Raw genomic sequence first — 17,905 nt, forward strand, 5'->3', positions numbered from 1 at the left:
TTTTTTGCCCCACTGTACTATATAATCACAGTCTCTACTTAACTATGAACACTTAGGTAAGGAAGGTGTCAGTAAAAGTGACAACCCAAAAATTGAGCTGTTAAATGAACCTGCGATAGGTTGTGAAATGTAAGCGGTCATTCATTTCACCATCAAAACCAGAAAAAAATGGTGACCTTGGTGGTTTTGCTGATGTTCCTTTTGGCTTTGCTGGTGTTCCTAACCCTTACAAGCAGGACGTCACTTGTGCTCTTGACGAGGATGGCTGTGTAGTTGAGTAGCTCCGTGGAACTGAAATGATTTTGGCAATGCTATTTACCTATTTTGGGGCATAGTTATACAAGTGAAAGGCAGATTTTTGTTACAACGAAAATTAACAGTTCTAAACTGGATAGCCGCAAATCACAGCGTACAAAGGATTCACTGCAGACACAACTGTCCAAGCTTAGCAAGGAAATTGAGGCTGCCTACAGGCCAGATATGCCAGACACTGCAACTTGCGAGCCCACTCTGACCTTTCTTGCCTCTGAAATCAGAGCAATTTGTTTGTCCACCCAAAATATTGAACAAGACACATCAGAAATTAAGACCACAATGTAGTGTTGGGTTCTGAGAATATGAAAATATACTTATGTCACTGATGGAGTGCTGAGGTTTAGAGGCTCTACACCAGCGGAACCCAGCGACAACATTGCGCTGAAAAGGCAGCAGGCGAAATTCAAAAATATTTTTTTGAAATATGTAACGTTCAAACATTAACAACTGCAATACAGCATATCTAATCTACCCATCGTGTCCGATTTAAAAAATGCTTTACAGAGAAAACACAACATATGATTATGTTAGGTCATTGCCAAGTAAAAAAAAACAGCCATTTTTCCAGCCAAATGAGAAATATAGATTAAATGAATCACTAACCGTTGATGATCTTCATCAGATGACACTCATAGGACATCATGTTACACAATACATGTATGTTTTGTTCGATTATGTGCATATTTATATCCAAAAATCTCAGTTTACATTGGCGCGTTACGTGCAGTAATGTTTTGATTCCAAAACATCCGGTGATTTTGCAGAAATACTCATAATAAACATTGATAAAAGATACAAGTGTTATTCACAGAATTAAAGATAAACTTCTCCTTAATGCAACCGCTGTGTCAGATTTTAAAAAAACTTAATGGAAAAAGCATAATTTGAGGATGACGCTCAGAACCCAAAACAGCCAGAGGAATATCAGCCATTTTGGAGTCAACGAAGTTAGAAATAACACCATAAATATTCACTTACCTTTGCACTCCCAGGAATCCCAGTTCGACAATAAATGACTGATTTGTTCCATAAAGTCCATCATTTATGTCCAAATAGCCACTTGTTGTTAGCGTGTTCAGCCCAGTAATCCATCTTCATGAGGCGCAGGCACTATGTCCAGACAAAAACTCGAAAAGTTCCGTTACAGTCCTTTAGAAACATGTCAAACGATATATGGAATCAATCTTTAGGATGTCTTTAACATAAAACATCAATAAATGTTCCAACCGGAGAATTCCTTTGTCTGAAGAAAAGCACTGGAATGAGAGGTAACTCTGGCGGGAGCGCGCGTCATGAGACCAAGGCACTCTGCAGACCACTGACTCAAAGAGGTCTCATGAGCCCCTCCTTTATAGTAGGCTCCTCATTCAAGTTTCTAAAGACGGTTGACATCTAGTGGAAGCCCTAGGAAGTGCAACTTTATCCATATCTCAATGTGTATTCGGTAGGCCAAGCTTTGAAAAACTACTAACCTCAGATGTCCCACTTCCTGGTTGGATTTTTCTCAGGTTTTCACCTGCCATATGAGTTCTGTTATACTCACAGACATCATTCAAACAGTTTTAGAAACTTCAGAGTGTTTTCTATACAATACTAATAATAATATGCATATATTAGCATCTGGGACAGAGTAGGAGGCAGTTCACGCTGGGCACACTATTCATCCAAAAGTGAAAATGCTGCCCCCTATCCCAAAAAGGTTAAGGGTTATAAGAGGAAGGTATATAGTGTGTGCAACTAAGCTTGGAATGTGTTGAGTGCAGGGAAGCGATTACATGTGGCAGGCATTGGTAAGGGGAGAGAGCCATGGATTGGTGATGGAGGGGGGTTGAGGTCAGGTCAGCTTAAGGGATAAATAAAAGTTTATGGCCGGTATCACTAGTGTCCTGCCTAGCAGTAAAGAACGATGTTTGTACAGTAGGAGGAGACTCAGCCTATGAGGAAAGGTTGTGTGAAAATGTTTTTGTCTAATGCAGCTGTATTGAACATCTGGGCAGAATAAACTTGGTTAAGCTTTCATTGTGTTCGTAAAGGTTTTTACTTTGAGTATTAGAACCGAACAGTTGGCGTCAGATGGTATAGAGTACAGTATATACATATGAGATGAGTAATAGGGTATGTAAACATTATATAATGTGGCATTGTTTAAAGTGGCAGCAGCATTTTTGGCCTTCCTGTGACATTGAGTGATGTAGGTGTCCTGGAGGGCAGGTAGTTTGCCCCCAGTGATGCGTTGCGCAGCCCGCACTACCCTCTGGAGAGCCTTACGGTTGTTGTGATACAGCCCGGTGCAGGGTAGGTTCCATAAGGATAGGTCCCGGGTGGAGGTTTTCCTCTGCGATATCCAGGTAAAAAACAGGTCTAGGGTGGGATCCTTCAAGGATAGGTCCCGAGTGGAGGTTTTCCTCTGCGAGATCCAGGTAAAAAACAGGTCTAGGGTGGGATCCTTCAAGGATAGGTCCCGAGTGGAGGTTTTCCTCTGCGAGATCCAGGTAAAAAACAGGTCTAGGGTGGGATCCTTCAAGGATAGGTCCCGAGTGGAGGTTTTCCTCTGCGATATCCAGGTAAAAAACAGGTCTAGGGTGGGATCCTTCAAGGATAGGTCCCGAGTGGAGGTTTTCCTCTGCGAGATCCAGGTAAAAAACAGGTCTAGGGTGGGATCCTTCAAGGATAGGTCCCGAGTGGAGGTTTTCCTCTGCGAGATCCAGGTAAAAAACAGGTCTAGGGTGGGATCCTTCAAGGATAGGTCCCGAGTGGAGGTTTTCCTCTGCGAGATCCAGGAGTGACAATACAGTGTATGGTAGGTTCCAAATTAGGATAGGTCCCTAGTGGGGGTATTCCCCTGTGAGATCTGTAAAAGGGACAAAAGTCCCAGCTGCAGGGAGTTTTTGTAAGACTAGAGTTCTAGAAGCTAGTGAGTTTTAGGAAGACGAGAGTTCTAGAAGCTAGCGAGTAAAAAAGAAAAGAAAAATGAAGATATTCGAACACTGTTTGAGTTACGTGTAGTAGCAGTAGCAATACGGAGAGAGGTTGGTTTATGCCCTATGGGGAGGGGGTGGAAATAGGAAAACAAAGTGTGAATAATTTTGGTAATGTGGGTTATCAACAACAGTGATATTTGGGGCGCATTACTGGAATAAAACATTAAGTCATCCGTATTCTCCAGTAATACATTTGCAGACGCTATAGTATAGGTTCTAATACAAGGTATTAAGTGCCGTGACCAAATCATTATTATCCGGGGAAGTGGGCAGCGCTACCTTGGAAAATGGTTAATAGTAGGTGTCTATTATAGACGGGAGTGAAGAAATCTAAAACACCCTAGACACAGTCGAAAGAGGTTTGGGAATAACTATTCATATTAGAGGTCGACCGAATAATAGGCATGGCTGATTAATTAGGGCTGATTTCAAGTTTTCATAACAATCGGTAATCAGCCTTTTTGGACGCCGATTATGACCAATTACATTGCAATCCACGAGGAGACTGCGTGGCAGGCTGACCAGCTGTTACCCGAGTGCAGCATCAAAAGGACCTTAAGTTGCTGGATAGTATTAAACTTATCTTATAAAAAAACAATCAATCTTCACATAATCACTAGTTAACCACACATGGTTGATGATATTACTAGGTTATCTAGCTTGTTCTGTGTTGCATATAATCAATGTGGTGCCTGTTAATTTGTCATCGAATCACAACCTACTTCAACTTCGCCAAACGGGTGATGATTTATCAAAAGCGCATTCGTGAAAAAAGCACAATCGTCGCACAAATGTACCTAACCATAAACATCAATGCCTTTCTTAAAATCAATACACAAGTATATTTTTTAAACCTGCATATGTAGTTAAAATAAATTAATGTTAGCAGGTAATTGTGTCACTTATCTTGCGTTCAGTGCAAGCAGAGTCAGGGTATATGCAGCAGTTTGGGCAGCCTGGCTCGTTGCGAACTGTGTTAAGACCATTTCTTCCTAACAAAGACAGTAATTCATTTGCCAGAACATAATTATGAAATACGCTACGGTTCCATATTCCACTGAAAGAATATATTCCACTGAAAGAATTTCTACATTTTAACCTGCGTGTCGTGATTGCGTTTGGTATGGGGAGACAAAATACATTTATGCACGATGGCACGCGCGTGCAGCCGGTTTGGGTTCCATGTTAGCAATGCTTGAGGCACAGCGCTGTTTATGACTTCAAGCCTATCAACTCCCGAGATTAGGCTGGCAATACTAAAGTGCCTATAAGAACATCCAATAGTCTATGAAATACAAATGGTCTATGAAATACAAACGGTATAGAGAGAAATAGTCCTATAATTCCTATAATAACTACAACCTAAAACTTCTTAATTGGGAATATTGAAGACTCATGCTAAAAGGAACCACCAGCCTTCATATGTTCTCATGTTCTGAGCAAGGAACTTAAACGTAAGCTTTTTTACATGGCACATATTGCACTTTTACTTTCTTCTCCAACATGGTGTTTTTGCATTATTTAAACCAAATTGAACATGTTTCATGACTTATTTGAGACTAAATTGATTTTATTTCTGTATTATATCAAGTTAAAATAAAAGTGATCATTGTTCATTCAGTATTGTTGTAATTGTCATTATTACAAATATATATATATGAAAATCGTCCGATTAAATCGGTATCGGTTTTGGTCCTCCAATAATCGGTATCGGCAATGAAAAAATCATAATCGGTCGACCTCTAATTCATATGGCGACAGACGGCCCCGATTCTCCAAGCGGAGCTAGAGGATTTTAATAAAGCCATGGAGTCGCTGAAAGAAGCGCACGAGCATTCTACCAATTCAGCTCGAATATGGGGAATTAATAGATGTACTTAGCTACCAAAAGGCTGGGTACGTGAGTACATTGATAGAATTTGTACTTCGGCGTTGATGGCAGGTTTGAAACCTGTGATCAAAACGACAGTTGTGGGGGTTGTGGATATAATAGAGGAAGATGTTTTGAGAGTGGAATATAACTCCGCTCACTTCGCAGATGTGCGAGGGGTTAATACGGCCACAGTGAAAGTCAATAACAGTGGTTTCAATGGCCAAGGTAAGACAAAGAAACGTATAAAAAAAACATCAAAGCGTAAGGAGATAGATGTGGGACTAAAACAGGGCGCTATCGGACATTGTAAGAATAAGGTGATACTGGAACCTGCTGCAGTCGAAGGAAATGCCGCTATACAAGTGTTTGCATCTTTTACAAAAGAGCAACAACAAATCCTTTTGAGAGTAGCAGGAGAGGAAATGTCACAGGTTCAATCGATAGTGGTTCATAGAGATTACAGTTTCTTGTTTTTATGTGAAGGAAGACGTATGAGATCACATCTTACCCAACTTTTTAGTAGAGGCCAGGGATCAAATATCGCAGATTCCCTATGATGAGAAAATGGCTAAATTTGCCAGAGGAAAATGTACTTTGGGTTGAAGAATCTAGGCAAAATGCCAGGGGAATGGATTCCAGAGGTAACACATTTTAATTATCTGGCCAAACACTCCTTGCAAACTCAGAAAGCCTTGTTTCTCATGAGACATTTTATGTGGTTTTATTCTGAAATAGATTTCTAGAATGTACGAAAGGGTAGAGGGGTAACGAGGAATTAGCAAAGGGGATACTAAACCTAAAATGAACTTTTTTTTATAGTTAGTTCATAAACATTGTGGTGCAGTGGTTATGGAGAATAGTACATGCTAAAGATACATAAACGATACGTAAACATCAAGGGTGGTGTGAAGTCAATATGTTTTTGGGTTTCATGGAACATATTAGTGATCATTGTTCCAGAGTCGTGACTGATGTATATTGACTAAATTATTTGAGAATGTTTTAGTATGTTTATAACTGTAGAAGTGCATTAGGAGTAGTGACTAGTGTGTTATGGGTTTGATATATGTGCAAATGTATCTGTAGCAGGAGGTGTTTGAGACAGAATGTTTACATAGGGCTGTTAAGTGGGATGGAACGTGACTGCAGTGAAGATCTGAGGGGGCTCATAAATTAAGGTCATGGTGGTAGAGGGGTATCATTCCCAGAGACTATGTATATTGTTGCAGGAGATAGCTCATAGGAGGGAGGACAGCTGACTGTTAAGTTAAATTGAACATTACACATACCCAGGTCATGGTGAGAGTAGAAAAGATAGTGGTAATGGTAAACTTTCAAGAAACCTGTAACTCAGTGTTTTGTTAGATTGGATATTCTTCCAACTCATTAATCTCGTTCCCAATTTCTAACAGCCGGAAAACACTTGACAGATTACATGCAGTAGTTATTCTCACGGCAGTCGCTGTAGGGACCGTAATTGAAGGAGGCTATAGTCATGGGCCATGTTAGTAGTTGCAGGGGTTACTTTAGTAGCATTGTTGGGATATCAGTTTATGAAGACTCGTGCCACATGGATTGGTAACTGGTAACTGGGAGACCGATGGGAGTACAGGGGAGGCTATTACTTAAATGTCACAAATTAGTGATCTTGCTATAACAGGAGAGTTTACGTTGTCAGGAAATGACCCATGTGTTGCAGTGTGTATGTCCTCAGGTGAAAGCAGCACATAAGGAGCCAGAGATAACTAAGGGCATGGGCTGAATTCTGGAGATTGAGTGTACATCAAGATACACCAGGCAGGGGTGTTGGGACAGCGTTGGTCTGATCCACACACAGTACTCCATACAGCACCTGTAGCGGTAAAGATCATCATGTTTCTCCTTGGTGGGTGCATAGTTCTCACGTGAAGTTAGGTCCAGCTGCATAATGGGTGAGCTTGAAGACACCATGACAGAGGAAGCGGGGCTAAAGAGAGAGAGAGAGAGAGAGAGACTAGATTCCACTGTAAGACCTGCAGATGGGCTGGGTCTGGGAGCTACTTTAACATCATAGTTGGGATAGCTGCTTTATTGTTTAATGCATCATATGAAAGAGGATAGATGTTGGGGTAATTGTACTCTAAACAACATTTTGAAGGCATTCTTGTGAAAGCATATACAGTGCTGAGTTACCTCAAAAGGATGTGGTGTTGATTAGGGATACGCACTTGCCTATCAGGTGACGTGTCTATCAGGTGACAATGGAGGAGATGGGGAACAAAGTGAAAATTACATGGCTTGGGAACACCTCCCGGAACCTGGGGCCGGAAAGGAGAAGACTGAGCGAAAGCATGAGGAGGCTTTTTAGGGCATTCATTTTTGTGGAATCCAGCAGTAAAGTATCCTGAAGGCATGGAGTCAGGTGAAGAGAGAGTGGGAATTGTCATGGTCTCAAACTTTGGTTTTCATGCATATATAATTATGCACAGCTTACCACATCGTTAACCACACTAGGGTAGGGGGCACTATTTTCACCACCGGATGAAAAGTGTGTCCAGAGTAAACTGCCTGTTACTGAGGCCCAGAAGCTAGGATATGCATATAATTGGTAGATTTGGATAGAAAACACTCTAAAGTTTTCAAAACTGTTAAAATAATGTGTGTGAGTAAAACAGAACTGATATGGCAGGTGAAAACCTGAGAAAAATGTAGTTTTATAATGAATGCCTATACAGTATCCAATGACTTAGGACTCAAATTGCACTTTCTATGGCTTCCACTAGATGTCAACAGTCTTTAGACATGGTTTCAGGCTTGTATTCTGGGAAGTCCCCAGACCTGTTTGCTGCGCACGACCGAGAGCGCGCCTTTCTTGTTTTTCTTTTATACAGTGCCTTGCAAAAGTATTCGGCCCCCTTGAACTTTGCGACCTTTCGCCACATTTCAGGCTTCAAACATAAAGATATAAAACTGTATTTTTTTGTGAAGAATCAACAACAAGTGGGACACAATCATGAAGTGGAACGACATTTATTGGATATTTCAAACTTTTTTAACAAATCAAAAACTAAAAAATTGGGCGTGCAAAATTATTGGTTGGTCATAGTATTTGTAGAGTTTTTTTCTCTGAGAATTAGAACCTAAAAGGAAATGGAAGGAACATTTATTCGCTGACCACCCGCTTTAGAGAAGCAGAGGACCATGTTGCAACATAGGAGAATGGTGCCGTCTCAACGAAAGGTCAGCTAGATTAAATCCATAAAGAATTTAAAAAATGACAGGACCATGTTGATAACTTGGATAACAGAGGGCATCGCTGTAATATTAAAATCCTGGGTGTTCCCGAGATGGTAGAAATCAAAGACATGATACAGTTCCTACAGAGGAAAATCCCAAATGTGCTGGAATGCCAGTTTGAGAGGTCACTTGTGGTACAGAGGGCACATAGATTCCCCCCTGGCCCGCCGAGGAGAGACCCGAAAGAGGGATGCCGGCCACAGCCCATTATGTTCGACATGCTATGTTACCAGGTGAAGGAAGAAATTCTCAGAACAGCAAGAGAGAAGACAGGTGACATGGCAGGGATCTACAATTATGTTCTTCCCAGACTATTCTAAACGAGTTAACGACCGGAGGATGGCATTCAAACATGTCAAAATCGATCTAAAATTGCGGAAGATCGAGTTCATGCGTTTTCTGTGTTTTCCTGCTACACTGGAGACCAAACTCAATGGAGCCAAGATCACACGTTTGACTGACAAGACGAAGCATCAGCCTTCATCCAGAGAAGATCTGCCAGGGAGGTCCGCTGAATCCAGAATTATATTGGATGTAGGACTATAAGTGCCTTTGACTTTGCATTGCTATGATTAGACTCAGCCCTAGAGCTGGATTTGACTGGACTGTTTCTTACCAGTAGGTTATTTTTTTTATTTTTGTTGGTTTGTTCAACATCACACTAGCTAGCTGGCTAATGTTAGCTAGTCAGATAACTTGCGAAAATAGCAATTTTCGTAAATTAACTTTATGACAAAAATTATGCACTAACGTTTGTCTCTACATTAACTAACATATTCCTCTCAATTGTAAATCTTTTGCTTGACTCATTATGACGTTATAAGAACTTACATCTGGTTCCTCCATAATGTTTTGTCCGCCATATTTGTTGAAGAACGCCACAAAGGCAAGGGTCGCTCGCTTCAAAATTCATAATTGGAACCACTCGATATGATTGGTCATATAAAAACCTTGTGACCCAAATGCATAATGAGTTTTCTAACTCCCCCTTGTGGTGGTCTGGAGCAATGAAGCTGTGACGCTGGGTAACCCCTATGTCCCGTGGTGCAAGTTCGCAACTTTTAAAGGAGGAACCACTGTACATCTCAGGGTATACTGGACAAACAAAAGTTGGATAGATTTTTTGCAGACTTGAATTTACCCCAACTCTCAGATAAGGATAGAGATTATTTAGATGCACTACTTAGGGTTGAGGAGTAAGTTTGAAGACAACGAAATCCTTTTCTACCCAAGCTACGGATGAGTAGCTGTGTCTAAGCGGGTGAATTCAAGACGGACCCCCTTAGCATCCAATCCCAGCGAATCGTGGTTCCTAAAAGGTTTCATTCCTATGCTGTGAGCTCTGAGCTACAGAGCTGTCTGTCCTCAGGGAACAGACTCCTAAGCCAAAAGGACACTGACATCGGGAGGACGATCAGAGAGGTGCGCCAGAGAGGTGCGCCGGAGAGGTGCGTCATCGAGCAACCTGAACGTTCCCCTGAACGGTCCACGCAGAGAATCCTCGGAGATCATCCCCACGTAATTACATCATTATATTCTGACCCATAAGAGCGGCAGTTTGGGGCAAGGCTAGGGTTAGAATAAGCATAGCTGACAAATTCACCCAAATGTATATTTTTCTTGTGTACTTTCTTTTTTCTCTCTCTCTTTGAAATCCCCATTTTGGGTAACACGTGCCATAGTGTGTTGGCCCGTTATACTAAGTTCTAATCAATAGCCTATAATGTGTTTTGTCTATATGTATCTTTTATCATCATGTATATTTTATTATCATCAAATATTCAACTAAGATTGGTGTGGTACGAACTCATTGGTGAGACCTGGGTCCGTACAGATTCACAGGCTATACGACGTTCAGAACGAGATTGGTAGAGGTAACTGGTTAATTAGCGGCTGTTGTAAAATTGATATTCTGATATTCTTTGAGTTAATTTGGGAAATAGAAACTCAATAAAAACTAGTTTTCCCATGGTGCCCCAGGTTAATGAGTTAATCATTGCTTGATTCTGTTAATCATGCAATTAGAAACTTGTAATCATTCGATGAGCAACAGTCGTCACATTAACTAATACAACATCACGACAGTAGTATCATTAACCTGGCTTTATCCCCCACCGTTACAGCTCAGATAACCTTACAGCACATAAATACAGTGTGCTGTCCAGGACTCAAGCAATTTGTCATTAGATGCTGCCAAAGCCTTTTATTGTGTGGAATGGGGCTATATTTTTAAATCTCTTACAACAGTTGGCTTTGGGGAGAACTTTGTGAATTGGATAAAACGTTATATGGCACTCCTTATGCCTGCGTTTTAACAAATGGTCTCATACCCAACCCTTTCCAGTTACATAGAAGTACAAAACAAGGATGCCCTTCAAGCCCCAGTTTATTTGTGCTAGCTTTGGAACCCTTGGCCCAGAAACAGAGGTAACCCACTTATTCATGGAGTTATGGTGGGCAACATTCAGCATAAGCTCATGCTTTTATACAGATGACATGAAACTTTTCTTGTCTCAACCTGAGATATCTGTCCCTGATTTACGACACTGCTGAGGAATTTACATCATCTAGTTATCATATTAACTGGCATAAATTTGAGGCTCATCTTTTATCTGGCTTAAGCCCATCCAATCTCTTCAACCAATAGAAATGTACATGGTCCCCTTAGGGTATCAAATACCTTGGCATACTAATAACACCCAGCCACAGGGATATTGTTGGAGAGAATATAAAAACCCTTACTTTTAAACATGAAGAATGGCTTTGCTAAATGGTCAAACATATATGTTTCATTATGGGGTCAAATTAATTATATTAAAATGTTGCTGGCACCTGTAATATATTATCTTCTAGCTCATCTCCCTCTATATATTCCAGATTCTTACTTTAAAGATATTGACAGGCATGTCCTAGATTTTCTTTGGGGTAACTCACAGATCCATTTAGGTATAAAAAAGACATTCCCCGCCACACCCAAAAGGAGGATATGGTATCCATAACTACAGGGGGTACTACTGGGCTATCAATGTCAAACATATCAGTATGTGGTTACCATATTGGAAGGGAGGGGCTAAACCAGGCTGGTACCAGATAGAGTCTGAGGCCTGTGGGGGAGTCTCGCCCTGGCTTGGACCACAACTGATGGATCACCCCAATGTTACAAACACCCGAACCTTGTGGGGTAAGATACATAGAGCTGGACACTGGGACCTTCATACATCGCCTCAGGCCCCCCTGTGGCAAAATAAGAGTATCCTAATTGGAAGTAAAACCATTTTGGGGTACAGTGGCAACAACTAGGAATCAATTATCTGTTGGATCTATTTGATGAGCATTCTAAGCAATTCTTAAGCTTTTCCCAAATTTCCAAGAAATATAAGTTGCCACAGAATACATTTTGGAGACACCTCCAGCTACGAAGTTTAGTCAATATGGTCGGGAAGCTCCCTTACTTGTCTCACTGCCAGCCCTATTGAAGAGATAATAAACAAGCAATTAACCCGTGAGGGTTGGTTCCAATAATGTATCATCATCTGCTACAGGAGCAATTGCATATCCCTATAAATAAGGTTAAAGTACATATATAGATACAGTACCAGTCAAAAGTTTGGACACAAGTACTCACTGCAGGGTTTTTCTTAATTTTTACAATTTTCTACAGTACCAGTCAAAAGTTTGGACACACTTACTCATTCCAGGGTTTCTTTTTTTGTGTAACTGTCAGAATGAGCCCAGTGTTGAGGGACTCTGAGATCCCAGGGGCATTACACACCTCAATAGCAGGGCATTAAATCACACATTCACACCCAGGGTTAAAAACAGGTCATCACACTGACAGCCAAAACAACGAGTTTTCACCATAACGACACAACAGCCGCAAAGGAAGGTATTAACACAGATCAAAGCAACAACATGAGCACACATCATTCTGAAAGCTGAAGAAGACTAGAGGAAAGGAAATGAACAAAGCAGCACAATGCAAACAGTAGCTTGGAGCCAGGGAGCCAAGACTGTGACTGCAATGGGTTTGTGTCCTTGGATACACTGTCGCCCTCTAGTGACGTCTGATTTAAATGCCTCATGTGTCCACTCACACATTGGAAAGTATTGGTGGGGATTAGGGTTAGGGGGCAGGTCTTACTAGGACGCAACTGTGGTTGAAAGGTGGGTTGAGGCGTCATTTTAGGAGAGACAAACTGAGGAACTTTGACTGGCTGTGCTGAGGTGGGGGTGGTGGTGGCCTGCACCGGAGACAAAACCCCAGCAAATACAGTATTCTCTACTGGAGCTGCAGACAACAGTTAGATCTGAAAAAATATTTGGATTCCGCAGGTAGTTTTACAGAGAGAAAGATGACTTTGTGCCAAGTGCCATCACTGCCTCAAAGCACCTCCTCATTAAGAGACATTCTCAATTTTGACCATGCATATTTCCATACAAAGATGTTCAACCCACCTTGCTCTAAGAGACTTTGTAAAACAGAAAAAAACTGGTTGAATATTTACTGCTTAATTTGAACACACTCTGGGGATCCCAAACTGCCACCAATTACAAGAGAACGAGTTTGAAAGAGTTGAACTACAAAGGATGACAATGATAGTACTGTAGAATGTACAGGAAGTGAATGCCCCTTACCACAACTGAATTCTTTGACACCAGACGCACGGACTCTGAACCCTGATTGGTCAACTTGCCGGCCACCTGGAGGTTGACTGGTGTGTTTCGGAAGTTGGAGTTGTCAGAGATGATGGCACCGGGCTTGGAGGTGTGGCTGATGGCAGTGACCGTGGAGGGGGGCTGCACCATGACAGAGGCAGGCATGGTGGGAGTGGCAGCTTTCAGCACTAGAGGTAGAGTCTTAGTGGTGATGACTGGGGTGACTGCCAGCATCTTCTGAAAAAATACAAATAAATAGTTGATAAATCGGAGACAGAAGAGAGAGAAATTAGATGAGATGGGGTCAAAAAAGGGAGTGGAAAAGTGAGCATAATAATGCTAAATCCAAGAAATATGAACTAATGTGAAGCCTAGTGACTCACTACTACGGCTACCTTTATTAAACCTTTCTCTGGAGGAGTGAATCTTTCCTCCCGGTTATATCAAACGCCACAGAAAATCTGCCAGCCGAGCACGTACATCTCACTAAGAGCTGGAGATAAATCTACAGAGTCATGAATGATGGAGGGTTGACAACATGGCTGTGTCTGTCTAGCGGGGAACGTGGTCCGCGAGGTCATAGGAAAGAAGAAGTACTACCTGAAAGAACTGGCATGGCTGAAGGACATCTGATAACGGAGCTAATGCCAGTACAGAGAACCATCCAGAGTATCGGGAACTTTTTCTTAGCATGATTCTTCACTCTCTATCTTTATAGTAGTAAACGATTATGAACACTGACAGGTTTGGGGCTTTTCAGGGCAGGCTAGTGTTGCAAACTTTCCCAAACAGCCTACGTTTTCCAGAAATCCTGGTTGGAGGATTCCTTGGATCAGGAGGGAATAAGCAGGAGAGAATAAGTTATCCAACAAGGAATCATCCAAATGGTATTTCTGAAAAACCTGGGAAAGTTTCAGGAATGTTTCTAGGCTACTGCAAAGTTATGACACAACAAGCCTTTGTGCAACATAACAAGCAGCTGAGTTGAGCTAAGGTTGACAGTGTCTGTGGACTTGTGTGGCTACCTGCTGCAGGGCCTGGGTGTGTGTGGTCTGCTGTAGGGCGAGCAGAGTGGCAGAGGAGGGGATCTGGAGGACGTGTTTGTCTGCAGCCGGCACCTGCACCGTCACCTCTGGCTCCTGTTTCACCAGCAGGTCCTTCCTCAGCTGCTCCACAACGCTTTTCTGGAGGACAGAAGTGAGAGGGGTAGAGAAAGAGTGGGAGTCGAAGAGGGGTGAAGGATGGTGAGAGAAGAGTGGGAAAAGAGCGGTGAAGAGCATGGGGAGTGAGAAGAGGGCGAGAGAGGGAGGGGTGTAGAGGATGGCGAGAGAAGAGGGGATGAAGGGAGAAGAAACAAGATGAAGGAAAGCGGATTGAATAAAACTCCAATTGAGTTTAGTGTCACTGTTCCCTTTAAATGTTCTGTACCCTTTTTTGGCAATAACCCCAACCGGTGATTAACAATGTATTATGGTAACTACTCAAAAGTCTCTTATATCAACATTTGCTAACAATTGGTTGTCAAATCAAATCACTTTCATTGTTCCACGTTGACATAGTTGATTAATTCATGTTGAGAATACTTGGCTTTAAGACCAAACCAACTTTTGTGTCTTAAATTTGAGGCCAGGGGCTCTGACCTTTCCCTTTGACAACAACTGCAGTTCTCACAAGAGCAGAATACCAAATTAGTATATGCAGCAATGCCAAGTCATTTATATAGCTAATTCCGCTACTACGCTAACTCGAAACGATTTTCCCGACAGGGAATTAGACCTGCTCTGAGGAGGGGTAGAGACTGGGGAGCAGAGGAACAGGCAAGTATGAAATAAGTACTGTTGCAGTGCACTCTCATTCTCTCTAGTAAATATTAACGCATGGAACAGGGCTTAGGCCATTGAATATGCATTCACTGTGTCAAACCAATACATTTGCGTACTTCCAGAAATGCATACTTCCAGCTGCTTCTCTTTGTTTTGCTCTTCATATTAGCTTCAGCATGCATAGAGCTGCCTTTCACACATTGTCATAACCTGTCATAATATGGTAATAACACTGTCATGACACATTTAAACCTGTTGTGACATATGGCATTATTTTATGCCTGGTTACAATCCCTACATAAGTGACAAAACCCACAAAACCAACCACACCATAGCTTACTAATCAACAGTATGTTGATGTTATACAACATTTTCTGAAACTAACCATATTAAATTATCATTGTTATTGCGCACAAATTGATGTCAGACATCCCTACCCAATGCTCTGTTGCTGATGACAGATGAATACAGGAGCAGATTTCAGGAGCAGGACGAGACACCCTCTTTTTGACTGATGACTGACATAAGGGCATGTACGTGAGAGGCCTATCTGGCTTATATGATTATGATGGTTATAATGCTTCTTGACAGTGTCATAAAGTGTATTTTCTTTGTCCAAGTAAAGTGACCGAGGATGGTCATAACCAGTGATAAACTAGATTCAGCGGATGGTCAGGGGGCTAGAACATAATCAGACAAATAGATTGCAAATTGACTTCAAGAAGCCTAAACAGATATAATATTTGACCAAACCTTGATTACATTTGGGGACATTCCCCTAAGTAGGGTGCCGTCTTTTGGATGGGATGTTAAAACGGGTGTCAGGACTAGAGGTCGACCGATTAATAATTATGGCCGATTTCAAGTTTTCATAACAATCGGAAATCGGTATTTTTGGGCGCCAATTTGCCGAAAAAAAATTATGTATACCTTTAATTAACTAGGCAAGTCAGTTAAGAACACATTCTTATTTTCAATGACGGCCTAGGAACGGTGGGTTAACTGCCTCGTTCAGGGGCAGAACGACAGATGTTCACCTTGTCAGCTCTGGAGATCCAATCTTGCAATCTTACAGTTAACTCATCCAACGCAATAACGACCTGCCTCTCTCTCTCGTTGCACTCCACAAGGAGACTGCCTATTACGGGAATGCATTAAGCCAAGGTAAGTTGCTAGCTAGCATTAAACTTATTTTATAAAAAACAATCAATCATAATCACTAGTTAACTACACATGGTTAACTAGATTATCTAGCGTGTCCTGCGTTGCATATAATCTGACTGAGCATACAAGCATACAAGTATCTAAGTATCTGCCTGAGCGGTGGTAGAAGCAGGCGCGTAAACATTCATTCAAACAGCACTTTCGTGCGTTTTGCCAGCAGCTCTTTGTTGTGCGTCAAGCATTGCACTGTTTATGACTTCAAGCCTATCAACTCCCGAGATGAGGCTGGTGTAACCGAAATGAAATGGCTAGCTAGTTAGCGCGCGCTAATTAATAGCGTTTCAAATGTCACTCGCTCTGAGCCTGTGGTTGTTTCCCTTGCTCTGCATGGGTAACACTGCTTCGAGTGTGGCTGCTGTCGATGTGTTCCTGGTTCGAGCCCAAGTAAGAGCGAGGAGAGGGACGGAAGCTATACTGTTTCACTGGCAATACTAAAGTGCCTATAAGAACATCCAATAGTCAAAGGTTAATGAAATACAAATGGTATAGAGGGAAATTCCTATAATATCTACAACCTAAAACTTCTTACCTGGGAATATTGAAGACTCATGTTAAAAGCTTTCATATGTTCTCATGTTCTGAGCAAGGAAGTGCGGGTATGCACTACCCTCTATAGAACTGCTAATATGGTCAGTTTCAGAAAATATTATATAACATAAACATACTGTTGATAAGTAAGCTATGGTGTGGAAGGTTTTGTGGGTTGTCACTTATGTAGGGATTGTGAACCGTTAGCTTTCTTACATAGCACATATTGCACTTTTACTTTCTTCTCCAACACTTTGTTTTTGCATTACTTAAACCAAACTGAACATGTTTCATTATTTACTTGAGGCTAAATTGATTTTATTGATGTATTATATTAAAATATATTATATATTATATAATATAATATATTAAAATTAAAATGTTAAGTGTTCATTCAGTATTGTTGTAATTGTCATGATTACAAATAAATAAATAAAAATTGGCCGATTAATCGGTATCGGCTTTTGTGGTCCTCCAATAAATCGGTATCGGCGTTGAAAAATCATAAATCGGTCGACCTCTAGTGCGGACTCTCAGTGGTGTCATAACTGTCCACGAAAATCCCAAAGATCAGATTTGCAATGAATAACTTCAATCAGACCCCCTCTCACCCGTAGAGGGGGATGGATATAACTAGTGGGGTTTAACAACTCACGTCCTGTTGTAAATCAAGGGAGAAGATCCAGCCTGCGCTCTCCAAATTCACCAAAGGATTGTGCTTTGTCTCAACATACCTTTTTCCCGCTGAAACTCTAACACATTCAAAAACAAATAGAAATGGAACAATGTTTCTAGTATATAATGTAGGGAATGGTCAGAGGCGATCTATAGAACACTTATGTCATTTTGTTTTGTGATATCATTACAAATGTTATAAAGGAAATACTGTAACTTGGAAAGTATACCCACTACATATTTGACGTTTCCATACTGTGCGTTGTGCATGTAATATTAAAAATGATTAGTGTTTTTGTTAAGGAAGGGATGTGATTTAGGAGATAATTGTTTTCCATAAGTTTGCACAGAGAGTAATCACCGCCCTGGAGTGAGGTCAGGGAGCGTGCCAGCCTGCCGGACCGCCCCTTTCGAGCAAAAAGGTATAAATTACGAGTTAAGAAAAAAACACATTGAACCAGGAAAAACGTGAAGCTATGGCTGCGCATTTAAATGGATTGAACATTGAATCTCAACATGAGGTAGAGACAAACTCACCTCCCTAATCAGCCATC

The 17,905-nt window shown here is 41.3% G+C and overlaps 1 protein-coding gene across 5 annotated transcripts in view; it reads right to left on the bottom strand.

Moving 5' to 3' along the window:
- The window catches only part of LOC110525336 (PHD finger protein 21A), a 108,598-nt gene that overhangs the window by 27,494 nt on the left and 63,199 nt on the right, over positions 1-17,905 (bottom strand). For all 5 annotated transcript variants that reach the window (XM_036980395.2, XM_090234803.1, XM_036980413.2 and 2 more), the window contains 2 exons: positions 14,127-14,285; positions 13,081-13,338 (listed from right to left, as the gene is read on the bottom strand). In XM_036980395.2, the coding sequence (XP_036836290.1) occupies positions 13,081-13,338; positions 14,127-14,285 (417 nt within the window). The remainder of the gene's footprint in view (positions 1-13,080; positions 13,339-14,126; positions 14,286-17,905) is intronic.

This window comes from Oncorhynchus mykiss, chromosome 1 (assembly GCF_057628025.1).
Source record: "Oncorhynchus mykiss isolate SJ-2025 chromosome 1, ASM5762802v1, whole genome shotgun sequence".
In the NCBI taxonomy this organism is placed as follows: Eukaryota; Metazoa; Chordata; class Actinopteri; order Salmoniformes; family Salmonidae; genus Oncorhynchus; species Oncorhynchus mykiss.